Raw genomic sequence first — 27,097 nt, 5'->3', positions numbered from 1 at the left:
TCATAGCAATGGCCACACATAACGCAGGCTGTGTTAGGCAGTCTAAACGGGTGAACTCTGTTTCCATAAAGCTGTTCTGTTTCCATAAAGCTGCTTTTAAAAAGAAAGTATCATCCGCCAACAGAGCCTCCATAACCCAGTTTGGGAAGGATTTCTCTGAATGGCTTTGTAGGCCCTATCTGGGCTCTGAGAATGGCCCACTAGCAGATTCTTGAAAAGAGCCCATCTGGATCGGGGAATACCATTTCAGTCCGGTACTCACTTTGGAAGCCTGAGGGCGTGAGTTCAGATTGCTGGGACACACCTAAAAAGCTGGGCAAGATTCATGTTGTAATCGGTGCTAGGAAGGCAGAGATGACAGATTCTTAGAACTTCCTGGGCATCTGTGACTATGTCACCCCGTCCAAACCACAGGCACTTGAAGAACTAAGATCAACAGGCAGGGTTTAAGTGGCCTGTGTTACATCTGTATGACATACAGACCCTAATCCAATAGCCAGTTTGTCACGTGGCTTGTGTTCTGCTGGCGCTTCTGTTATTAGAAAGTACTTGAGAGGTGAGCAGAATGGAACACTGGAGCCTTGGGGAGCTCACAAGATATACGAGGGCACTTAGGGCTCCACTGTGTCCAGTCTCCTCTATGTCACACCACCCTCCCGTGTTAATGATTGTCGCTCAATAACAGTGGCTCTCCACCTGATCCACAGGCAGATGCACCTCTACCCTGGTCACCCCTGCCTCTGTTTGTATTTCAGTGAAAGCCGGCGGGATGCGGATTGTGCAGAAACACCCACATACCGGAGATGGGAAGGAAGAGAGAGACAAAGATGACCAAGAATGGGAAAGCACCAGGTGAGGAAAGGCCGCGACTCGAGCAGACCACGAAATGACCACTCGGTTAAATATTAATGTCTGTTCTGTGCTTCTGGGAACTCCTGGGCTTCCAGCCCCTGTGCCATGTGTTTTCCTTTCCCATCATGATGCAGGGTTCTGTGCTAGTTGGAGAGAGCCGGTGTATCTGAAGCCATCCCTCTGGCCCACCTCCCTGTGCACCCTGCCCTCTTGTTGAGTCAGGGCTGCTGAGCCTAGGAGCTAAGCAGGAACATGGGCCTTACCCTGTGGTACTTTCCTCTGGGACTATGATGGTACACATAGCTTCCACCTCTCCTGGCAGGTCACCATGCTAGAATAGAGGAAATTGATTCTTGGGCTTGATGGATCTTTCTGCTCAGGTCTCTGCCCAGTCTAGAGACATGTGTAGTGCCTATCTTTGGTCAAGAGCTCTCTCTAGGGCTGCAGACTGAAATTCCTGGACACCCCATGATCACTCACACTAGTGGAATTTTAGCTGTTTACATAGAGAACTTCTGAGTTCAGAAATGCTTTGCAGGCAGGTCTGTAGTTAATAAGTTACTCTTTAAGTGGCCAGATGTGTCCCTTCAGTGACATCTCTGCCACAGCCTTCCTGAGTTCTGGATTCTGGTCACCCCTCTCTGTTTACTGCCGGTTTTCCTTGAAGTTTCTCATCTCAAAGTTTGGCTCGCTGTAAGTAACCCTGTCATAGCATAGTCACCACAGACACAACTGAATACGTCCACGTGGAAGAACGTCACAAGTCCAGTTCTCTGCTCAGAACTTGACTGCAGACAGTGTCTCTGCTATAACAGGAAGGAGAGGGGGAGTGGCAACGAAAGGAGGCGTGGAATAAGGGAACCCTTATTTCTGTGGTCAGCCTCTAAACTCTGGAGGGTGCAAAGTTATCTCTGTGTGCAGGAGCAAGACAGAACTATCACTAACATTTCTTCCTGACTGTCCTATGAGGTGAAGTCGAATAGCTGGAGGAGATGAGCAGCTTAAATAATGGAGAATGGGTGTCGGTGAGAGAAAAATTGGATGCGCCCGCCTTAGGTTACAGCATCTTTCTCAGCCCACAGGGTCAGCTCCCTCACCTCTGTAGAGCTTGGGATTTTGAAGCAAGATGATAGCAGATTTACATAGATGTGACCAAAGCATCTCCGTTATGCCTTCCTGAAGTCAGAAGGCTGTGTTCCTTGTGGGTCTATTAGCTTTGGCTTGGCTCTTCACCAGTGTAGGCTGAACCATGTAATGGGAGCCTATAATAATGGGAGCATATCTGGCAGGGGAGAAATCTGTGACTATCACACTGCTGACTTGTGTTGCCAATACAGGCATCAGGCCTTGTGCCCTGTGTGACGGTATAAGTTGCTACAATCCGGGCTGGCCTCAGACTCACAATTCTGCTGTCGCTTGAGTGTTGGACTCACAGGTGTGTGCCACCACACTGACTTACCATTGCTAATTTGTGGTGTGTAAGGGGCCTACTTGTTCCTGAGCATTCCAGGCACCTTGATACAGGATTCTCATTACTCTCTTATGTTCCCTGCTTGAGAGTCGGCTATTGTCCCCACTCCAGAATACCCACTCCATAACTCTCCAGAGAGTAGACTCAGCTTCCGTGGGCACTAACAGATAAGTGGCAGAGTGCAGGCAGCTGGCTCGTTGCTCCTCAAGATCAGCCTCCAGGCTGTGCTGCCCCACTGAGCTGCCGTTTGGGGCTGGACACTTGCTGACTCGGTATCTCTATGGCCTCTGCATGGGTGAAGAAAGCAAACCTTAGGGAGGTCAGCCAGCTAGCTCATGCATATCTAGTAGGGGCATAGAATTCAGCCCGAGATGCCCAGGAGCCCCTCGGCTACACAGAGGGCAGTCTGGATCCTTCCCTGTCTAAGGCGAGTTAGTTCTGAAAATCTGTTCTTCTCAAATCCGTAATCCTCTCTTACTCTGCACCTTTGCCATAAAGAGAGGGTGAAAGATGAGTTTTCAGCAAGGCTCCAGGAGACTTGGCTGGCTTCACTTTGTATATGGAAAAGCCTGCTTATTTTCAGAGTGTATAAAATACATCGTCATCCTCCTGGGTGTGGCACTGGACATGCAGTTTGGTCTCACACATTCTCACAGTCCTAAGCTTTTACATTCTTGCATGTTTTGATTGAAATGTTCTCCGAATATGAAAATAAGCACCCTGTCTGTCTGCAAACTCCTTTCTAGGCACTTCCTGGACATTTAAGACTGTTTACTGACTCATTTCTGGTGGCTTCCTTCTTCCTCTTGAAGGCAGAGCAGGGATTTACAGAGAAAATGAACACTCAGAGCCCCGAGGGGGTTGTTATGTGACCCAAAGAACCCACAGCCTCCCTGATAATTATTTCCTGAAGTAAGTTTGTGCGTCCCTTACTCCCTTAATCTTTAATTCTCCAGAGGTTTCAAAGTGATGCCTTATGTCATCAGACTGTATTGAGATGGTACATTTAAGGGAAACGGAATGTATCAAAACCATGAAAATCAGGGCTGGAGAGATGGCTCAGTGGTTAAGAATACGAGCTGCTCTTACAGAGGAACCCGGTTCAATTCCCAGCACCTACATGGAGGATTACAAACATCTATGACTCTGGCATGGGATCTGCTGACTCTTCTCACATCAAGAGGCACCAGGCACACAAGGTACATATACATACATGCAGACAGATGCCCATACATATAAAATAATAAGGTGTAATAAGAGAGAACCTTGTAACTGTTCTAAGACCACTCTCCTGGTGTTCCTTCTATTCTCTCTGTCCTCTCAGCACGCAGAGCCACCCCTTCCCCCTGTGTGTGTGTGTGTGTGTGTGTGCGCTCCTGCTATTGCCTCTCTCTCTGAGCTCCTGATTGTCTCTGGACTCTCGGTATAGCATGCTGGGAACTGCCTAATCACACCCCTCCAGAGGACCCAGCCTCCGTTTGTAGCACTTGCTGGTTTTGTGAGGTAAATACTCCCACACGGCCTGTTTGAAGTAGAAACATGATATCACTTAGCACAGACACGTGAAGAGGGACCTCTAGCCTTCGCTCACACCAGCATGGGCTCTAGCGTTCCAGGGACTACAGCCCCCTCGTGCATAGCATAGTTATGTTTGTTGTTTACAGTCCATAGTCTTGAAGAGGTTCAAAGGTATGAACTACTTTATGGTCCACTGTAGATGTCCACTTACTTATTCTGTCTTGTGTCCTCTATAGTGAAGGAGCTGAGCTTGAAAATGGGTTAAGTATGCCCCTCAGACACTCATGTGTTGAAATTCAGCCTCCACTGTGAGACAGTGAGAAAGTCGAAAGGTGGTCAGACTAGCAGGCCTGAAGAGGTGAGTGTGGTTTGGTATGTTGCAGCCTGGACCCGTGATGGAATTCCAGTGGCTTGACAAGACAGGACACAGGAGAGAGACAGAGACAAAGAGACATAGACAGAAAGAGACAGAGAGAGGGGGTGGGGAGGGAGAGAGACAGAGACAGAGAGAGAATGGAGTGATAATGTCCGATACTCCCTAGCTGCCCTGCATCTCCTAGGAACTCTCACCAGACGCAGCCCCTGACCTTGGATTAGACCATGAGCCCAGGTAAAGGCGCTTTTCTTTAACATTAGATGGCGACACTGTAGTGACAGAAAATGGACTAGGATAGACGGCCCCTTGGGGATGAATTCTTTCATCTCATATCCGCCTGAAAATGTATTTTCTGTCCTTCAACTTTGAAAAGATGGTGCATTTGTTAGCCTCCCTGTCACCCACCGTGACCGAACACATGACATAAACAACGTAAAAGGAGAGGTTTGTGCAGTGCTTGCGGGATGGTGTGCTAGCTCAGCCCCATGCTTGGGCAGCGTGCTGTGTTCGAGGAGCCTGCTGATGGAGGATGGGCAGGAAGTGGAGGGAGCTGTGGACCGTGGCCGTGGTACCGTCCCTGTGCTGGCTTTGTAGCCTTTCCTTCTGTCTCATGGCTGCCGTGATACAGGTCCCTGTTCTGCCACGCCCTCCCCTCGCTGATGAACTGAGCTTTCAAAACTGCAACAAAATCCATCTTTCATTCAGTTTTTTTCTGGAAAGTGTTTGTTGGTAGGAGGGCAGTAGCCCCCGTCAGTCAGCTCTTCCTTAGGGTGACCTGGGTGAGACTGGTACATCTTCATTCTAAGTCTGTAGATAGAACAAGGGCAATGTGTCCCAGTTGCATAACAGCGAGGGACAGGTGAGAGTCATCATTTTACCTGTGACTACTGGGAAGGTTGGCTGAGCCAGGACTGGCTCCATACCTCCTTTAGGCAGCAGGGTGAGCTCAGAGCATCAGCTGCACTCTGTTAAGCTACATCTGCTGGCATCCAGAAGAGAGCTGCAGTGTGGTGTCTGTCTGCCTCAGTGACTCTTCAGGCTGTCCCTTGGCTACTGCCCAGAGTCACAGATGGGTCCACTGTCATGGCGATGAGCTGTCTGTCTCTCTTAAGTTTCCTGGGCTGTAATGGCAGTGCACTGCAGGCTGAGTATGTTAAACACTATGATATCTTGTGTTATGAGAACCTGAGGTCAAGTACCAGCAGCCACACTGCTTCTGACATGCCAGGGAGGGATTTGCCCCAGTACCCTCAGCTTCTGATGGTTCATCAGTGTGCTGACAGAACTCCAGCCCTGCCTGTGTGGAGTCTACTAGTCACAAGTCTGTCCAATTCCATCTTCAAAAGGCTACTAGCCATGGTAGAGTAGGACTCACCCAAGGTTTTATGAGTTCACTTAACAAATCAAAACTGCATTGATGGTACTTACACACAAAGCCACATTCTGACACACTGTGGGCTAGCTCTTCAACATAGGTTCTTTGGAAAACTCCACCCCACTGACATTCCAAAGGCAGTGGTGGTACAGTAATCTATGAAGTTCCCACGGCAAAGGAGCCCCTCTGCCAGCTTTTACTGCTGTCCAGGTTGAGCGCCATAGCAACCTGTCTTCCAGGCGTCATGGATGTTCTGTGCTGACGGTGTGGCCCTACACTTTAATCTCACGCCCCATCAGTTTTAAAGAATGATTTCTGAATTCCTTCTGTTTGAGAGTTTGAGGAAGGCCTCACCCTGAAGTCTAGGCTGGCTCCAAACATAGCCTTTTGCTAGACAAACACACACACACACACACACACACACACACACACACACAAACATCTACAAAACAGAAGGCAACCTAATTGATAATAGTGAAATCAGCACTAGAACTTGATAGTACCATCAGCTAATATCTCCAAGGTCCTACCACCCTTGTGGTGGAGTTTCCCGTTAGTGAGGATGTGATTTTATATTTCTGATGACCTTCTGGGTAATTTCAGGTTTGGTGGAGGCAGACTGCATCTTGTCAGACCCAATTAGACCATTGGCATTTACTACGTTGTTGGTGATGAACTCAGATGTGAATATTTTCTTTCCTTTCTGCTCCCAAGTGCTCATTTAGGTTATCCTCCTTGTAAGCCACTTGCCCATCTTGAGAAACCTAGTTTAGTTAGATTCATTCCTAAGGCAGCATTTGAACATAGTTCTGGGCTCTTGGGGTGTGTCAAGGAAGAACTGAGACAGTTGGCCTCAGGAAACCACACATAGCTGTACATAGATTGCTGAGGGCAGATGAAAGGGTATGGCTTTGTGAGGGGTCACCCTATCTGCCCACGAGACCTAGTGATGGACAGTCCACCTGCAGACAAGTGTATCAGCCCACATGTTAGTTGGTGGCAATTTAACTTAGTGTGATTTGTTTCTTAGAGGCGACCAAATGTAATGGATTGGGTTCCCACACTCATCTCCCTCTCCAGAGTGACTATAACCATCTAAAACTCAAGGCTGCACCTTCTTCATTGAGTGATTCTCAGCCCCACCCAGTGCCCATCTTTTCATTGTGCACAGCAGAAGTTAAACCTTCCTTCAAAACACATGGAGCATGAGTTTTAGCCTGAGAGACAAGAACGTTGAAGATGTTCTAGTCAGAATCCCCTGTGAGCAGAGAGCAGGGTATGTGTGGCAAACAGCCCTGGCAGGCAAGAGTTGGCCGTTTCCTCTCATCCAGGTGAGCAGCCCAGGAGAGTTGTGCTAGTTGTGCAGGGAATCAAAGTGTCTCCGCACAGTGACGAGCCTGTGGGCTCTCATAAATCACAGGATTCTAGCTGGACTCCTTGGGTCTGGGATGAGAAAGGAGGTGTGAAGTTTCAGCTTTCCTTGGGGCCACACTGCTGGTAATGAGCTTTGAGGAAGCAGCATTTATATAACATCTGGCTCCATACCAGGTATGGAAACCAGAAGTGGTTTATCAGCTTCTCAGTGGTCCTTAGGAACCAGCTGCAACCTCCATTCCCGGAGGCCCCCTCTCAGCAGGTGGAGGGGAAGAAAGCAATGAGGCTTTTAACGTATGTCCACAGGAGGGTTGGCCTCTCCATACCCTCATGTTTATGGAGACTAGAGTTATCCTGTCTATCAGGAACATCTGCTTACCATAAACATGTGAGCCAAGCTTAAATCAACTCTCCAGCTTAACGTTATAAAATAAAATATGTAGCAATAACTACATGGAAACAAGAGCCTTGGTTGAGCCTACTGCCTTATGTCTACGTGAGCCTTTTAACTCCTTTAAATAAACCTCTTGGCTTCAACTTTCCTATTGCACAGCACTGAAAAAACGCCTAGCTGACTCTTTAAAGATAGAAGAGCCTTCTTCACCTTCTTGGCCATGTGCTGTTGTTGCTCAGCTTTCTTGGGGCAAAGAGGTCATTGATTTTGCTTATGTTCATCCCTCGGGACAGGGTTTAGTCATTAAAGGTAAATTATTGTAGACTGGAAGATTGAAAGCAATGTCACACACAAAAAAGGATCCTTACCTTTCACAGGACAGTGACTGTACCTGTGGACGCTGCCCCAGGAGTATGTATAGTTAGCATGTCCCCTCTCTTCATTCATTGTTGCAACCTAGAAAGGCTGTTTGTACCCAAGAAATAATAGTTCTATGAGAACATACACTCAAATATTAGAGTTAAAACAAAGAATTGTTACAAGGTACTGCCACAGCACAAGTGGACCTTGACTTACGGTGCCAAGTGAAAGAAGCCGGAGGTGAAAGGACTCAGCCTGCAGAATTCCACTGGTGGGTCTATGGCAGGCCCAGTTGTCCATTTGGAAGTAGAATGGAAGTCAGGGAGAGTATGGGGAGAATGAGGAGGGAGTGTTCAGTATAGTCTCATATGCTCAAAATGCAGGAGACCCAGAGCTCTGTCTTCTTTCTCACTGTGAAGACTGAGCACTGCAGAGCGGTACACTTAAAAAGGGCAAAGGTGGTCAGTTTTATCACATTCCTTACCACCGTGAATGCATAAGCACAGCAGAGCAAAGAGGCCCCCACCCGTGGCAGTGGTTTGGTAGCTCAGAAGCTAAACGACCCCATGACTCAGCAGACCCACCCCTAGGTGTTCACCGCTGAGGATTCAAAACAAAGGAACCAACTAAAAGCCCATCTGTGGATGTTTACAACACCATTGTCGATAAGAGCTAGTGGTGACACTGTGCCAAGTATCTATCTTGATGAACGGGAAGAGCGTGTTCCATCCATATGGTGCAATATCACCTAACCAAGAGAATGACTGAAGACTGAGTCTCGTTACGGTAGGTGAACTTGAAAACCGTTTTGCTAATAAGGGAAGCAGGCACCAGCAGCTATGGCTCTGGTATCATTTGTGGGAAATCTGTACACAGAAAGCAGCTCACTGGCCACTGATGTCTGGAGAAGAGAAGCCATACAGAACTGTGGCTTACTGGGTATGGGTTCATTTGAAGACGGTGAGGTGTTCTAGAGTTAGGTAGTGGCAATGGCCCCAAAGAAAATGAATTCAGCTGTCACACTGTACAACTCTTAGGAGGCTGAAATGATGATGGTTGTTCCCTATGCCTGATACCTCAGAAAGGGGGAGGGAGCCCGGGCTGTAGACCAACCAGCCTCAGTGTCTTAACTGGGAACCTGTACGTTCAAGTGCTGAAAGGACTTTCTACATGACTATGGCTACAATTCCAGGGGGACCTGGACTGTTCAGAGAAGGGGAAAGACAGATGCGTGGACTTGATGGTCTCATTGAGGAAGGGCAGGGCAGCTGAGCTGCACCACTGAAGCCCTGAACTCATACACTTGTTTCCTTGAGCTCTCAGAGGGCTGGCCCTCTGCCATCACATAGATGGGCCACATCCACAGGAATGGTACTCAGAAGAGGAAGCAGCCATCTCGTGTCTGCTTTTAAGAGCAAGAAGGTGCTATGCTAGAAGCCCCCTGGCAAAGCCATTTGTCAGGACTTAGTCACATGACTGTGCCTCAGATCCTTTTAGACCTATCATTCTCAGCAGAATGAATGTTTGGCATAGAGCCACATCTTTTTTTTTTTTTTAAGAATTGAAATATATTTCAAATATATAGTCAAAGATTTAAGCAAAGAATTACATCAACTCTGAGATGCAGAAACAGTCATTGAGAAACCTAGTTCTCCCTGAGGGGCCACATTGCATACAAGCAATGTAGGTGGCCAGAGGATGTGTTTTTAACTCTATTTGTTTCATTTGAAGTACTTTTTGTAAAAAGAGGCTATAGTTCATTGGATGAATTGGGGAATGTCACTTACCCTACTTGTCACCAAAGTGGTATAGAGCCACATCTTAAAGTGTAGTCATTATAGGCACCCTTGACGCTAACCAGATACCACTGGTTAAGTTTGCTAGAATACTGCTGCCCCAAGTCTTCTAGTGGATATGCATGGGACAGAGATCTGACATCCCACCAGCTGTCAACAGCAGCTTTCAGCTGTCCCCAGGGTGCACACAGCACTGCTGGGTGCCAGGTACTTCCCTGTGCAGGGCCTGCTAGTGATCTTGCATTCCCTTGGAGACTGTAAGCTTAGAAAATTAAAGTTATGTTATCACCAGAATGAAGTTTCACAGTAGAGGGCGTCTAGGGTTCTCTAGCTCCTAAAAAAAAAAAAAAAAAAAAAAAAAGCTGCATGGATCAGACAGTCTGACTCCATGTTCTTAATTCCCATGATGACAGCCAGGGCCTTGTTGGGGATAGGCGTGGGTAGAGTAACAATGACTGGAAGCGGAATGGCTGTCCTGGGCCATGGCTGAGGGGGCTATCTTATGAGTCCACCAGTGTGGGAAGCTCACCAAGCAAAGTTCCTGTGAGCGTTCAAGCAACTGAGCACTTCTGCTCTGCTGTTGGCTGTGTCCCCGGGGAAGGTGAGTTTTCTACTAAGGCAATGCTGGAATGGGACCTCCGCAGGCAGGACTTCGAGAGCTGTGGCAAACTTGAGCCTGAGGATTGGTAATGAGGACAGTGCAGTTGTCAGAGCTGCATGGTGTGTGGCCCAGGTGTGGTTGTCTCAGCCCTCCCTGGGACTCCACAAAGCAGAACCCCATGTGGGACAAGCGCAGCCCACTGGAGAAAAGTAGACTTGGTCTTAGATCTTTTGAGTATATCTCTTCCATTTCAGACAGAAAAAAAAAAAAAAAGTCATACGGCCACCGCTAGCAGGATTCATGTGAGTCATGAGGGGAGGGAGCTAGTTCAGTGCTCTGAGTTTGTGCTCTTCACAGGGAAGGGCTAGCTGTTGTCTTGCGGTCTTAGTACATCATACATCTCTATAAACAGACTCTTATAATTGATGGATTATAAAGCAAAGCCTTGTCTTGACGAATGATTCTGGAGATTTATAGCTGGGTGGGCTGCATCTGGCGGTGGCCTTTGCTGAATCACAAGGTGGTACCGTGCAATGAGTGGCCCCATTGCAATAACAGGAGCATGTGCATGTGCGTGCGTGTGTGTGTGTGTGTGTGTGTGTGTGTGTGTGTGTATTTCATGTCGTGGCACATGTGTGGAGGACAGAGGACAACTTAGGAGTCTCAGTTCTGTCCCACAGGGTCAGCCCTCAGCTTCAAACTTAGGTCATCAGGCTTGGCAGCAAGTGCCTTTACCTGCTGAGCCATCTCACTGGCCCTAGCACACCGAATCTTGATAATGTATGGGGATTAGTGCCAGTTTAACGGATCAGTGTTGTGTTGATGATGCTTCTGAAGAGAAGACCATGAAGCTGACACTGGAGTGAGGCCGGGATCACCCCCACCCCTTCCTTTTCACATAACATTACCATCTGAGCGTGTGGCTTCCCAAGGCTTCCAGGCTAACGCTGTGGGTTATGGTCGGCCATTCACTTTTCAGACAGGATCTATCTACTTCTGGTCTGCCATTAACACGAACCTAGAAGGCTGATGAGTTTATGCTTTTCTGGATAGATATATCTCCACACAGCGGAGAAAACAAAAACACGGGGCCAGCTGAGTAGAATGTTCCTAACTGACCAGTGAGAGCCAGGCCCTGGCGGGGTGGGGTCAGGGGTGTGTGTGTGTGTGTGTGTGGACTGAAGCAGTGCGGGTGGGCGTGCTTTACCCACACTGACAGGCTGGACAGACGCCTGAGGAATGTGTCAGTGAGGCTGTCACACGGCCTGCTTGACTTTGCTCAGTCAGGGTCCTGTGCCCTGCACACTGGCATGCATCTCGTTTCCCAGAAGCTTTGAGAACATGGAGCACAGGGTTGTGGTGGGGTGGCAGACATTGTCACCCATCCCTGGTGGAACCTGGGTCCTCCCAGAGCCTTGAGAATCCTGTGCTCTGATATTCTGAAGTGTCACCATCTCGTTAGAGCCAGGGACAGACTGTCGAGACAATTGGAGACCCAAAACAAGTGAATCAGAAAACCAGACTCCCTGTAGGTCAGAAGAACAATTCGTAAAAGACCAAATGTCTGTAAATAAATATCAGTGGCAAACAAATACAAAATAAGGCCGCACTTCTCTTGCGTTAAAAGAGAAAAATGAAAATAAAAAGATAAGCCGGGCTGGAGAGACGACTCAGTCAGTTGAGCACTGGCCATGAAGCATGGAGGTGGTTTTCAGTCCCTAGCACCCTCATAAAAGCTGGACATGATGGTGTGTGCCTGTAAGCCCGGCTCTGTGGGACGCAGTCCAGAAGATCCCTGAGGCTTGCCAGCTAGCTAGCATAGCTGAGCTGTAGAGATCGGGGCTCGCCGAGATGCCTGTCTCAACATAATAGGGTAGAAAGCCACTGGGGAAGATACCCAGTGTCAGCCTCTGGCTTCCACATGCCTGTGCACACCCGGGGCAGGGGAGGACATTTCCCTGATATTGTTTCTTTTTTATTAATTGTGTATTAGTTGGCTGTCTCCACCTTGAGCCTCCCAGATTCCTTGTTGAGCTCCTTGGACTGCAACCAGGGAATCCATACTTTCTTCTCTGCCCCTCACATCGTGAATGCCTGGAGACAGTCCCCTCCTCACTGAAAACAAGGCTGCAGCCCCATCCTGTATACACCTCACACCTCCTTGTTGTGGCTCTGCCTCAGCTCTGAACACTGGCCCACCAAGCTGGGAAAGACTTCCCAGATGACCTCTCCTCCTCTGTTCTTGGATGAGGGTGGTGGAGTTGGTGTTTGCATAAGTAGCTGGGCCGTCCTCTGTCATAGCACTGACTTGATCATGGCCGCTACTCTCTAGTCCTCTACTCGCAAGCTCCCAGCGCTGCTTCTCTCCTCTCCCGCTGTGTCAGCCACATGCTGTCCTGGCGTGCTGACAGTCAGCTCTCCATGGATACCTCACAGTTCTGCAGTCTGCATCCTTAGAGCCAGGACACACCACCGAGATGGCATTACCCTGAAAGGAAGCATTCCAGGTCAGAGAGGCTTGAGCACTGCCCCTTCCCAGATATATCCAGATCAGAGGAGGAAAGGCTCCATCTTTCACTCCTGAGATGGATGCTGGTGGTGTCTGCAGCCAAGGAGAGCTGTCTCTCTGTCTCCAGAGAGGAGAGAAGATGCACCAGAGCCCTGTGTAATATATCAGCCACCCTCATTTCAGGGGTTCTATCCTGGGAGGATCCCACTAGCATGCACAGGTGACATCTGGTCCTTGGGATGCCGCCGTTTTACTGTAGGAATTGATGCTTAAGGGGCTGCTGCTACAGATCACTGGCCTGGCTTTTACTCCCGTTTGTCTGGAAATGGTGGTTGTTTCCCATGAGCTGGGAGAAAAGAGAGACCTTAGATCTCTGTTCTCTCTCCCTCTCTATTCTCTCTTAAATCTCTTAAGTGTGTATACACAGTATGTGTGGTACACACACACACACACACACACACACACAGTGGTAGACTAGGGGCTTGACTATGAATCCTGAGTTCTGAGCCAGTCACCTTACCAGCAGTGTCCATCCTCCTCTGGGAGACAGGAGTGGGCAGAACCTCTCAGACTAACGTACTTGCAGATCACAGGCTGACCTTCATCCGTGGATCTGCCGGACCTGAGACGCCTTTCCCTTCACTCCAAAGCATACGCGTGCCCCAGCCTGTGCAGCGCCCTCCCTAAGAGGGAGAGCCTGCTTCATGAGGAAGTTGTTACAACTCCACAATGGACTTCTGCCTTTGGGGGTTCTCCTGAGGAGAGGAGGAGGCAGATACAGAAGAACTGTCCGCAGAGTAGCATAGAAAGTGTTTTTCATAGGACTCTAATCTGCTCTGCAAAGTTTGTCATTCAGCCTATTGAATCTGTAATTACATGGCATCCTCCCTGGGCCCTGGAGGATAAGAGGTTTAGAAGATTGTCGTGGATGTTAAACAAGCAATCCAGCCTCATTCAGAAAGCCTCATGACTAATAACGGCAAATGTAAGCTATGTTCAGACTCATCTAGGTAGTTTTTTTCCGTCTTCACATCTGCAGGAAAGCTGATGTGGCTCCGTTTTATGGTTGAGAAGTTCAGCCCAGAAAGGCTAAGACCGTGCTCTCGGTCACACTGACAGACTGACTGAGCTGGGATTTGGCTCGAATGTCTGATCTCAGAGGTGATTGTCACTCTGGGCACACTGCCTCTGTTCTGGTGACCAGTGGTATTTCCCCAAAGACCTGGGGCAGGTTATTGAGGAGAGGGTGTGGGGGTGGAGCATCTTTGCAGGATAAGGTTGCCTTACTGGGCACTGGTCTCCAGCTGAGATCATCTCAGAAGGGGACACTTCTGTAGCTTTCCACCTACCCTGAGTAGATGCCAGCATCGAGGTATACAGGGCACTGGAACAGTCGGTGTGTAAGTGTCGGTGCAAGGGGCACCGGCTTCTGTGGAAGGGGTTTGTTCTCTCAGCTGCTAGTGCAAAATGACAGCCCACACAGGAACCAACCAATCCAGGATCTGAGGCCCTGTACTTCCAAACTGGACTTACTGGTACACAGGAGGTCACCCCGATTTCAGAGCTGGGAGATGTAAGAGGCTGTTGCAAAGAAAAGAGATCAAGAAGGAAAAACACAAAGGGGGAAGTTTGAGTCGGGGTAAAAACTGCTGACTCATCGCCTCTAAAGCCCGTTAGGACCCTAAGTGGAAAAAGCTTGCCTTAAATGAGAAGGCAGTGCCAGTGGGGCCCGCAAGCAAAGCCAGCTGAAGAAAGAAAGGTTTGTTCTCCTTGAGCCAGAATCTGTACCATATGGGACTGCAGATGGGAAAGAAAAGTAGACCATCAAGCCTTGGCAGGTCAGAGCCCACAAAATGGAAATGTCAGGGAGAGGGAGAGGGAGATGCAGGAAGTGGGCAGGGCAGGGCAGCCAGCATCTCTGGAATTCCCAGGTGTCTTTGGGGTAGTTCAGACCTTGCCTATGGGTGCAGCTCCTTCCTTCTGAATGAGAGGCTTGGACAGGCCAAGCCAGGGAAGTGAGGAGCCTTCTCCCCTTTGAGCCTACCCTCTTGCATCACATGCTGTGTGTCAGGGAGAGGTTTCACCTTGGTGCTTGAGCTTGACTCCCGATGTACAATTTCTTTTGCAATCATTGACTACATGTGTGATATGTGTGATATCAACTACATGTGTGATATGGACTACAAGTGTATCGACTACATGTGTGATATGGACTACATGTGTGATATGGACTGCATGAGTGATATGGAGTACATGTGTGATATTGACCACATGTGTGATATTAACTGCATGAGTGATATGTACTACATGTGTGATATCAAATACATGAGTGATATGGACTGCATGTGTGATATGGACTACATGTGTGATATGGGCTACATGTGTGATATCGACAACAAGTGTGATGCTAATTAAACAACTCAGGGCTACATCATCTCGAAGAGTCAGAGTTATACACGGACTATTTTCATCTTACACAAAGAAAAAGAGCCCTGAACTGCCTGGGATTCTGGATCATGGCCCCCAGTTGTCCCTGGGGTCTTGGCCCATGCCTTCTGGGTGGCCCCAGGTAGATCACTAAGCTTTGGCACCTGTCTCCTTGTCTAGAGCCCAGAATTTTTACATGTGTCTTTTTCTCTTCTGTTTGTGGTAGCAAGAAAACGAGATAGAAGTGAGAATCTGTAGTTTTGACAAGCAGCCAGAGCTCAGCATGCATTAGTGGCTGTCCATATTTGTGAGATTCCTGGAAGAGCTCAGAAAGCAGAAGTTGGTCTACAGAAAGCTTGCTGGCTGGTCCTTGTAGAGATATCTCTATTGGGAGGCTAGTTTCCTTCCAGATGTTTAAAAATCACTCCACTCCAGGATTAAAGATGCTGTAAAGTTTTAATTTTAAAATACTGGGATTTATTTATTGTGCACATCAGAGTACTTTGCCTGCATGTACATATGTATAGGTATCTGCTGCCTGAAAAGGTCAAAAGAGAGCATTGGCTCTCCTGGACCTGGAGTTACAGATGGGTGTGAGCCTCCCTCCATGTGAGGCCATAGCATGAAGTGCTGTTAACATGGGGCCACCTCTCCAGCCTCATGCTGTAAAGGCTCCATGGAGAGTTATTGTTCAACGTTTATACAGAGCACAGGAAGTAGATGATGCTGTGCCCAGTCATCCGTTAGTCCCTCCTTACAGGGTCACACAGACACCCAGACAATGCACCATTTGTATTTTGCCATTTGCTGCAATCATCTTCCAGACAGACACCTGGCAAACACAGTTTAACAAACAGCCCCTGAGGTGCAGAGCTGCATAGACAAAAGTCGCCTTTGCAGCATCCAGCATAGGTGTTACGATTCGACAGTCTAATGAGGGTATGGAGAAGGAGGCACATGGTAAGATACACAGCCACTGTGGTCCAAAGACTTATAATGAGATAGGAGCCTGAGTGTCTGGCCTGGAGCCTATGACAGAATCTCTCTCTGAAAAGGGCTGTGGTAATTAGTGCCTATAGCTTGCAGTCTCCCTTTACTGAAAATGCTCAGGACCTCTTGAGGGGTCTTTATTGTTGTTCCATTATCATTTGTTCAGCTGTGTACATATGTGTCAGTGCACGTGTGTACATGTATGTCAGTGCATGTGTGTACATGTGTGTCAGTGCACGTGTGTACATGTATGTCAGTGCATGTGTGTACATGTGTGTCAGAATGTACATATGAGTGCAGGTAGCTGGAGGTCAAGGTCACCAAATCCTCTGAAGCTGGAGTTACAAGTGCTTAGGAGCCACCCAGTGTGGGTGCTGGGCGCCAAACTGGGACCCTTGGGGAGAACAGCACATGGTGTTAACCACTGAGCCATATCTCCAGCCCAGCAACTCTTGTTTTATGGGTTGACCTGAGTATTCTAAAGGTCAAACCTGCTGGCACCTCCTCCCCTCGTAGGCTCTGCCTCGTCCCAAAGTCCCAAGGTCAGACAGCACACATGGTTAGCAATAGCAAGAGAGTAAAGGTCTGCTCTTCTACAAGCTGAGTGGCCCTTACATAAGGCATCATGGAGAAATGCAAGCCCCGTTAAAAGACATAGGTTGCCAGCCAACTGTGAATATCAACTTGTGTGTGTGTGGGGGGGGGGGGGGGTTGAGTTCCCATAGGTTTTAACATTCTTTAATTTTGTATCTGAGAAGCTGTCAAGACAGTGTTTTTATTCTCGGTCAGGTTAGTCTTCTCACACAATCTGCCTTAGACTAAATACTCAGCTGCTTTCTTGTTTTTAAGATTTATTTATTATTATATCTAAGAACACTGTAGCTGTCTTCAGACACACCAGAAGAGGGCGTCAAATCATGGTGTGAACCACCATGTGGTTGCTAGGATTTGAACTCAGGACTTTTGGAAGAGCAGTCAGTGCTCTTAACTGCTGAGCCATCTCTCCAGTCCTTCTCAGCTGCTTTCAAGTCCTTCATAGAGGTGGCCGTGGTAGCTGCAGGACGTGTCTGTGTTGCTTCTCCACTGATATGCCGTCAAGGAATACAGCTCCAAGGAGTGGCTATCCCTTACAGTGTTGGGACTTTGTGGCTACAGTGGCTAGAAGCATAATGCATACAGAGGATTTCTTGGTACATGGGACAATGGCTGTCTAGCATTGTGGCTCTGGTGATTGGTATGGGCTCTGTGGTCTCTTTCCCCACTGATGACCTTAGAGGACTATGGAAAAGCTTAGCCTCTGAGAAGAGCTGACACAAGTGTCAGTCAGTGGGTGCTAGAGTGAGAAGGCCATCTTCAACAGGTGATATTACTGTGGTATCCAGCCTGTGTGGGGGATGGCAGCTAACAGCCACCCTCCTACAGAAGTGAATGTTTAATAGAATCACCATGATGGAGAGGAGCTATATTTAAAAGATTTCTTTCTTTTACCCACAGACTTTTTTTTAGACTTCAGAGGATTTGCCTTGCATGCTGGCTGTGTTCCTGAGGTTGTTTTTTGTTTGTTTGTTTGTTTGTTTGTTTTGTTTCGTTTTTACATTTGGGGCCTATTTGGCCTCATTTCTTACTGATTCGTCATGGATGGCTTGCGATTTCTGTACTTTCCTGTCATATTCTTTTTGTTCCTAAAAACGGTATGCAGTAATTCAGTAATTACACAGCCATTGGCTATCAGGCTTGCAAGCGTTGGTCACAGTGCTCACTAAGGGCAGTGCTGCTGTAAGGTGGACGTCCACCAAGCAAACCTAGGCCAATGGGAGCTTTCCCCGTTGGAGAAATTAACAACGTTGTTTATCGCTGCAAAGTCTGGGCAGGATGTGTCAAGAGACATGCTGTCAGGCCCAATTTAGTCTCATCAGATTAACTATTCCATGTGACGAGTTGACGTGTGCAGAAAGTGATAAATAGCTCACGTTGAAATCCCATGGCGGGTTCTCACGGTTAGGGGCACGGGTGATGGGCTAGACTGACATTCACCCTGCCTGCCGCAGCCTGCCCTCTTCTTCCCATGGCATCGGAGAACTGGTCCTCCACACCTGAGCTAACCCACTTACTCTGTGATGTTTGTGTCTACACATTATTATATTGCTTTGAGAGGGGTGCTGTTGACCTAGTTTTGACCTAATAGCTATTTTCAACAAGTATCAGGGGAGGGATAGAGAGATGACTTAGCAGTTATAGGCACTGACTGCTCTTCCAGATAACCCAGGTTCAATTCCCAGAACCCACACGGCATCGCAGAACCATCTGTAACTCCAGTTCCAGGGAACCTAACACCATCTAGTCTCCAGGATGTGGTGCACAGTCATACATGCAGGCAAAAGTACAAAGTAAAAATAAGATAATTTTCGAGGACTATTTATGAGTGGCTAGGGATATAGCTCAATGGTCAGGAGAACCTTTGCCTGGCGTGCACAAAGCTGGGTTGGGTCCCCAGCTCCACCAAAATAAAAAAGAAGGACATTTGCCAGGTCTTCGGGACATTGTCAGTAGTGGGTCTTAAGGTCAACAGATGCCACCTGGGAACTAATTCATCCCTAGCCTGCTTCTACACCTCAGGGTAGAGCAGAGCCATGGGGTGTAGGGCTGCTGCCAGGCTCAGTTCCCCTCTCCATTTTCAAGCAAAAAACGCTGAGCAGACTGAGGCAGCCCCCTGCCATCCAGCCTTGAGACCTGACTATGCTTTTTCCACTTGCTGTCAAAAGTCCTGCCTCTCTCCCTGCCCTAGTCATTTCTAAGTGAGGAGCCAGCGCCACCTCATTGGCTCCAGGACTGTCTCTGAGTACACCAAGCAGCCTGCTGGCTGGAGGGACCGACCGCTCTTGCTGTCCAGCATCCTCACTCCACCCCCCAAGCCTTAGGGCAGGGTGCAGCATTATGGGTGTATAGCTAGAGAGGGAGCTTTAGGTGTTGTTAGCCTCCGGTCTGTGACGGTGGAAAGACATCCCGTCCCCCAGAGCCTGAGTTTCTGGGTCAGAAATGAAATAAGATAGAAATCTCTCACGTGGAAAGATGCGGCATTTTATGGGTGGTGGTCACTGGGCCATTCTCAGCAGTGGGTATGCATTGATGTCCTGTCAGCTGTAACCGGCTCATCTACCCAGAGGTATCCTGTTGTTCCCCTGAGAGAGGCTGGGGCTCGGACCACTTGAGTTGAAAACATGAAGGTACAGCAGCTGGCAAGCAGTTTAGGTTTCCAGCCTGACTCACTTTTGCCACAGCCTGGGCATTTTCCCCTGGCCAGAGCACAGGTTCCAGTGAAAGGCACCATCTGCCCCAGACTCCAGCTCCAGCTGAGCCAGGCGCAGGGCTGAGAACACACTTTGTACAGCATTGTCAGAAGCCAGTGTCTTAGTACACTGGGCCTAACAAGCACTTCTATAACGAGTCTCATAGTCAAGGGATGCTGGGCACCAGACAGACTCCCTCCTGTTCACACACAGTGTGCGGTAGCATGGGGTCTAGTTAAAGGAAGGCCCTTGCCTTAGAGAAAGCCACACAGTTCTATGTACCCAACAACACTGCTCTATCTACTGCTCAACACCTTCCAGCAATATCCTGGGACACTCGTGACCATACCTGGGAGGTGACAGAGCATGTGAAAACCTTCTCCAACTGTGGCAACTATGTGGTGTCTTGCCTGATTGCCGTGCCCCTGTCTGGGAGTCTGCTCCATCTGGGTCTTGGACACCAGGCAAGAGTGAGGTGTTTAGACAGGACAGGTGTGCATCGCTAGACCTGCACCTCTGTTTGTCTTCCATAGCAAGTGGCTCATCTCTGTCTTCGAAGGACCATGTCTGTTGTTTGTCAACAGCAGCCATTGGCAAGATGTGCCCTCGTGGTGCAAGACCTCAGCAGCCGGTGCTAATACTGAACAGCAGGCGGTGTGGTCTGTTTCTGCAGACCAGAGAAAGCAGCATGGTGCTCCTCTGAGATCACATGGCAGCGCAAGCCTGTCTGAGGGCAATGTGATTGATGCACAAGAAGTGTTTGTCATAAACATACCAGTTATTACTGTACAGATCTTTATTATAGGATATTTCTAATTCCCTTCCAAAGTCTAGTCTTCTTAAGGGTTTTCAATGGTTTCCTGCCATCTTCCTCCTGTCGTCTGTAGCCCTTCCCCCCAGCAAACATAAACTTCCAATTAGTGAAAGAGCTAAGCTATAGTCTGTCAGAAAGCTCACGTGCCTGTTAGGAGCACACCACCCTTCTGTGCCATGGTGTCTGGTTACAGGATCTGGGGACCTGTTGTAGTGGTCACAGCTGTTTTATTGTCACAGACCCACCCTCCTCACAGCCCTCCAGTGTGGCTGTCACTCTTTCCATTCTGTGACAAGTGCCAAAGGGAACAAGCTAAAGGGCGGAGTTATTTATTTTGGCTCACGGTTTCAATCCATAGTCCTCAGCTTGCAGGGTCTGAATCCAAGATGAGGCAGAGAGAGCATCATGGCTGTAACAACATGTCGGCAAGAGGCAGAGAGGGAGGGCAGGAGCAAGGACCAGCCCCAGGGCTTTCCCCAGTGACCTTCTCGAGCCAGCCTCTGCCTCTCACAGGTTTCTAGAACCTCCAAGAATAGCACTGTCAACTGGGGACCAATCCTTCAGCAGCTAGCCTGGGGGTGTTTCATGTAGCTTAGCATGCGTTTGAGGCCTTGAATTTTGAAGAGCATCATCTATGGCTAGAAGCCCAGGCTCTGGTGACAACCTGAGAGTTTGGGTCCTGAATCTCCCATCACTGCTTATGTAACAATAGGCAGCTTAAAAAAAAAAAAAAACACCTGTCTGTTGTCTTTCTGCAAGAGACACATAGGAAGCAGAGTTCCTAAAGCTTTGGTGACCAGGGGTCCCAGCAATCACACCAAAGGACCAAAGAGATCTTGAACCACCATCCTGAGGTCAACAGATACACAGAGTCCTACGGCCACAGGCTAGATCTGCCTCAGCTGCACAGGATGAAGTCAGTGCTGCGCGTTCCTGGCATGCATACACTTGAAGGCCGAGGGACTGTGGGCAGACATGCACAGGCATCAGGGAAAGACTGTAAAACCACAAGCTAGAGTGTTTATACTCAGCAATGTCAGTGCAGAAAGGAACAAGTCAAGGCTGGTGGTTGCACCGTCCCCTCGGAGTGGCGGGTGTGTTTAAATGAGAAGCCAGTGTTGCTCTGTGTAGATCCTTGGGTGGGACTGCCATAAGTGTCCGTGCAATTCAAGGGAAAGGCCCATGATTCAAAGAGCAGAAAGGCCAGCAACACCGGGGCAGGCAGAGGAGCCGTGCAGAGGGCTTGGAAATCTGTGTGGTCCTCACGTGTCCAGGCTGAAGTGCGCGTGCTCACGCAGGTGCCACAGAGGTGAGTCCTTACTTACCCTCCTTAGGATAGTGCTGTGTTCTGTAGACACATGTATGAGGGTAAAAGTGGGGCACTTTAAAGGTCCTTGCGTGCAAGCCTCATGAATAAAACTCGGTCCTCAGAACTCGCCTCCCGCCAAACCTGCGTGCAGAGGCATCTATGATAGCAAGATGGGAGGTGGAGACAGGAGAACCACCCAAGAGCTCATGCACTAGCTACCCAGGAGTATCCCAGAGCAGCCCACACAACAGATAGCTTGCCTCAGTAATGTGGAAAGAGAACCAGTCCCCAAAGGTTGTCCTCTGACCTCCACATGCACACTGCAGCACACAGACACACACACACACACACACACACACATGGCCTGCCTCCTTGAGAAACAGAGTTCTGGAAGCCCTGGTGGTTCCTGGTAGAAGAGATGGGAGCTGCAGTGGAAACTGAGGCAGGGAGCTGAGAGCTCCCTGTACCTTCTCCCGGCCTGCGTGCTTGAGGGGCGTGCTCTGTCCCTCAGTTCAGGAAAAGGCTCTTGGGTCTCCAGTGCTCCTCACGGGCATGGCACGAGTGCTAAGGGCTTCTCTCCAGAAGGCAGAAGGCTCCTCCCGCGCCTGCACCCAGGCTTGTCTGTCGAGAGGCCATGGCACATGCCCCGGGATGCTAGCTGCTGCTAAAGCCAGCAGAGCCTTCTTGTGCTCGTCCATTATGAATTATTGAATTGCATGCATATTTATAGCAACTTCCTAGTAGTTTAATAATTTATTCATCCCGTATGGCTCCTTCAGTCTATTGCTTTTAATTGTTAGGGGAGTCTTTTTAGAGCTTAGTCGACCAGGTTACTCTCTCAAAATGACACTTGCAGAATTCTAAAATTGAATCCCACACACTTGTCCCTAGTTCACAGCACATAGGAGGGCTCCATACCTAGAAGTCTGAGCTGTGCTCCCTGCCCACAGGCAGGGCTGCTCCGAGTCTAGAGAGAGCCAGGTTCTTCTCTGAGCCCTGGAGATTAGCACAAACATTCAATATCCTACACTCGGATTTTGTGTAAGATGAGACAGATGAGAACCTAAAGAAAAACGCACTGTATATAAGAAGACCCTTCCATGCCTCAATAAGTAAGCTTCCTGAGGGGGGCGGTGGGAGATGCTGTCTTCTCAGGGTGGTCCAACACCCACAAGTGAGCCATTCCTCACAGACCTTGGACCTCTCTCCAGCCCTTACTGATCAATGACAAAACAGACCTGTGGAAATAGCTGTCTTCTGTCTCCACACAGGTAACTGGGCCCAGTAGTTGGAAGCTGTCCCAGATAAGAAGGGAGTCTTTGGTGTTAGAGATTTTGGCTGTGGAGACAGCACACCAGATTTTCTGTTGAAGACAAGGCTGGCAGCCTCACAGCTCTGTCTTGAGAACAGGCCTTTGAGGTAGTGATCTTCTTTGCATTGAATTGAGTTTCTAGTTATGAATGACATCAGTTGCTTTACAGGAAAAACCTTCTGTGCCACGGAGTCTGATGCTGGTCACCTGGACTTTCAGAACTATCCCAGACTTTTAGGAACATACAGCAGGAGTCCTCTGAAGAGACCCAGCCATTGCTGCCAGTGCCCCGAGTCAGCGTGGGACAGGGGCACAGGGCTAGTTCCTGATAAGTTTAACTCAGTCTCTTGAACAGATACACAACGGGCCCTTCTCTTCCTTTCTGTTCCCACCTAATGTCCCTATCATGGCCCTACCCCTATTCTCCAGTTCTCTGAAGAAATGCTCCTTAGCCTGAGCTCGCTGGGGGAGGCATGAGATTGCACAGAAGCTAGAGAGAGAACCCGTTTCCTTGGGCTCTAAAGTGAGTAGCAGCCCATGGCCCATGGATGCAGCTCAGCTGGATTGCTGGGTAACAAGCCACACATCTCCAGTCACTCTTTCTCAGACCTTTGAGGCTGACAGCACCCAAGCAGCTGGATACAATTCTCAGACGGGAACAGGGGTTAGCCACCTCTGGTTCCTTAACTATCTCTGTGCCACTAAAAACTTTTGTAAGCTTAACGTCACTCTCTGATGATGCTCCTAGCATCTGGGGAACATCTGTGTGTACCAAACAGTGTGCTGGACTCTGGGTTCACAAACTCCCCATCGTCTTTGACCTCCAGAGGGAGCCAGGGTCTAGAAGCCTTCATTGTGTTTTGGTTAAGTGGGAGGTTCTTACGGAAACACAGCTGGCAGTGCACCAGTTCTGCCCTCAGAGAGTCAGGGAAAGTACAGAAAGGTAGCATGTGTGGTCGCCTTTGAAGCTGGCATTTACCAGCTGGCTCGACTATCAAGGTCAGAGTGAGTAGAGGGTGGGTGAGCATTGGTGCCACAGGAAGATGGAAGTCTTACGAGGAGGAATAGAGGTGAGGAGCATTCTAGACTCGTGTGTCATCTTCGAGTGGCCTGCATGTGCTTAGTGTGCTGGGCCCTTGAATGAAAGAGGTCACTGCTGGTCTCTACACCAGGACAGACCCAGAAACCCAGAATGTGCTGTGGAGGCATGGCCACTCTGCAGAAGACTCAAGGCCCCCTCGAATAGTACCTTCTCCCTCTGCTGGTCAGCAGAGAGACAGCAGGGGTGGGGAGTGCTTTCATTTGTCCAGTTGTTTTAGGGTAAAGCGTGGGAGAAGATACAGTACCATCTGCCATTGTGGTCATTTCTGAAAACCGCAGCGCCAAAATCGTTTATACTGGGATAGTTTCTGATAACCAGCCCCGTTACTGAGCCTTAAAAAATCCTGGAGTTTCTTTTTTGTTCCAGTCGATCCCTTACTAAGTCAAGTGCCAAGGATGCACCAAACACATCCTGACTGGACAGAAGCCTTGCTTCCCCTGCATTCCTGAGTGTGAGAGAACCGTGCTCGAGGTTGACCCTCCCACTCCATCTTCAGCAGCCGTCATCAAACAAGCAGCAGAGTGCAGGTGTTTTCATCTGGGAGCATTGCTCATATTCCCTGTTTTAAATGAGAACCAAGTCACAGAGTCAGACTCAGGCTGGTGAGGTGGCTCAGCACTTGCCACCAAGCCCGGTGACCTGGGTTTCATCTCAGGGACAAAACTAGTGAACAGAGAACCAGCTCCTGCAAATGTCCCTTATACTTGTGCCATGGCATGCACATGTTTACGCACATGTACATACACAGCACACATGCACACACATGCACAAAATAAATAAATGTTTGTAAGAATTAAGAAAACCTGTTTCAGGTGGCAGCCACATGTTCGTTCATCGCACCATGATGTTTCTCAAATTGGCGTCTCCTCTCCCTAAGGTCCTTCTTTCTGTATTTCAGATTCACTTCTGGGAGATGCATTCAGTGCCAGCAGAGCTTCACACCCCTGCTGCTACAGAGCAGGGGACACATGCCGCAGGTTTTTCAGGGCAGTTCCAGTGTCAAACATTCTCTTTGAATGTCCGCACAAGACTTGAGGCAGTAGGTGTGTTGGGGGAATTACAAAATGCAAAACTATAGGGTTAGCTTTTTAGTAGAGTGAGACCTATACAGACACACACACACACACACACACGGCCAAGAGACAAGGCCTGAGTTAGTTTGCACAGTGGATAAGTTTGCCCCGAGTCCACATCTCCCTTAGATCCTGGTTTGTACTTGATTAAGTCAACACTGCATTTCTGCCGCTCTCTGGGTCCATAGCACCCAAGACCGTGGTGGGCACTAGGGTTTGCTCAGTGACTATGGATGCCTTGCGGGAGCACAGGTCCCCACAGGCTGGCTGCTGTGCTCTATACACCAGGACCACTCTTGGGCCCCACGTGCAAGGTGCAACTCCCAGTCAGGAGCTGCTCTTCCACTGAGCCTGCCTTCTCCCCAGCCCTGGCAATTCCCTGCCTCCTGCTCAAGCCTAGCCCCAACCTAGGTTGTATTGTTCGTCGTTCAGTCTTGCTGTGCTTGTTGGCATTGGTGACAGTGATGGCAACTCAGAAACTTACGCAATGCAGCAACACTGATCTTATACTTTCTTCACTCAGTGTGAATAGGGCTAAGGTGGGAGTGGGCAGGGTAGAGAGAGAGAATGGGAATGGATATTTTTTCCCAGCCGTAGTGGAAGAGGGAATATGAATTCTCCTCTAGCTACTTAAAGAGTAGGTTTTCGTTTAACCTGAATGTCTCCTGGGTGCGTGTTCTATCCAGCTGAGGGGTCAGTCCAGGGGTTCTCCTCCTTGCCCTGTGTATGCTGTTAGCCATCTCCCTAATTATGTCTCTGACCTGCAGAGGAACTGCCCAGGTTGCCGTGGGTTCAGTCCTTTCTGTAAAGCATCAGACAGGCCACACTGCTCCTGCAGCCCTGCTGCCCTATGCTAGGACAATGGCTCTCTGCTTCCTCTACTGCTCCTGTCCTCTGGAATCGACCTTACCTTCATATCCCTGATGAGCAGGTGTCTCCCTGAGTCACACTTCACATGTGAGAGATGACTTGATCTTCCCAGGTCACTCTGAGCTCCAGAGAGAATGCTTGGCTCCTTGTTTCATAAGAGAGACCAGGATCCAAACTCTAGTGCCTTGCCTGATGGCCTTGGTTTCTTTCAGCCTTTGAGAATGTCTCTCAGTTCATCTTCTGCCTTCTCACTTTACAACAGTAAAGCCAGACTACATCATTGGTGAGATGAACTTTCCCATGGAAAGCACGGGGAAGGAGACACCCCAAGCACAAGGCACAGAGCGGCTGGCATGGGAGAGAGGAGGGCTCCGGATGACTCAGAGTATAACCAACTCCTGCTCTTCCTCCTCCTTTCAACACCTGAAACCCCTATTTGCCAAGCTCACAGAGAAGCTGTGCTTCCTCTGTAGCCCAAGAATAGTTTGGTGGGGGTGGGGTGAGGGGACAGGCATCTCACCCATCTCACCAACAGGCTCTGTCTCGTGGAAATTCTGTCCATTCTTAAGGACGTACTCAGCTTTTGCACGGTTGCCACAGAGACTGGCCACACTGAAACTGGACGGTGTTGTTTCTAGAAAATTATAATGTCCTTCTGTCTCAGCCTCCAGCAGACCTCGCGGGTTGCTTCCCTGGCCTCTTGATGACCTTAGAGGGGCCCTTTGGGAATAGTCTTTGCCTTTCCCTCATCTGTGAGCAGGGTCCCTGGTAGAGGTCACTGCCTTCCTGCTAGGACAGGAGAGAGATGACATCCTCTGTCTCTCCAGATACTGAGCAGGAAGCACTCCAGAGGTAGCACAAACACTTCCTGGATTATGGTCGTAGAAGCCAACTTTAGGGCTCTGCATATTGATTAACCCAAAATGAGCCAAGATCAATGATCATCATGTCCGGTCCGTATCAGGGAAGAGGGTGGCAGCTCTGCCCGAGGCGCCAAGTGCACGCAGAACCAGACTGAGGGGCTTTGATTCCAGTCTGTACCCAGCCTGCTGTACTCCATGCCTGGCTACCACACAGCCTGCTGTAGACATGATAATAGCAGGGTACCTTGTGAGATGAAAACAGTCCTCTTTTGTTTTTTTTAAAGGGAGCAAAATTGGTGATGTGTTGGGTTTTTGTTTTGATTTGGTTTTTGTTTGTTTTTGTTTTTGTTTTGTTTTTTACTACTTTGTTCTTTTCTACTAACTCTGGAAAAGGCCCAAGTGCGTGGTGTGATCTAAAGAGGGT

At 48.9% G+C, this 27,097-nt stretch overlaps 1 protein-coding gene across 2 annotated transcripts in view; it reads left to right on the top strand.

Annotated features, from left to right (window-relative positions):
- Dap (death associated protein) overlaps nucleotides 1-27,097 on the top strand; it is a 49,695-nt gene that overhangs the window by 10,255 nt on the left and 12,343 nt on the right. The window contains exon 2 of one of the 2 annotated variants that reach the window (XM_021183854.3): nucleotides 756-852. In XM_021183854.3, coding sequence (XP_021039513.1) covers nucleotides 756-852 — 97 coding nt within the window. Of the gene's footprint in view, nucleotides 1-755; nucleotides 853-1,414; nucleotides 1,546-27,097 lie in introns of those variants that run through there. The other variant, XM_085832027.1, reaches the window with a different exon arrangement.

The sequence above is a fragment of the Mus caroli genome, unplaced genomic scaffold (genome assembly GCF_978045245.1).
Source record: "Mus caroli unplaced genomic scaffold, Mus_caroli_1 scaffold_16, whole genome shotgun sequence".
NCBI classification, from domain to species: Eukaryota; Metazoa; Chordata; class Mammalia; order Rodentia; family Muridae; genus Mus; species Mus caroli.
This window is presented reverse-complemented; position numbering and strand designations above follow the sequence as displayed.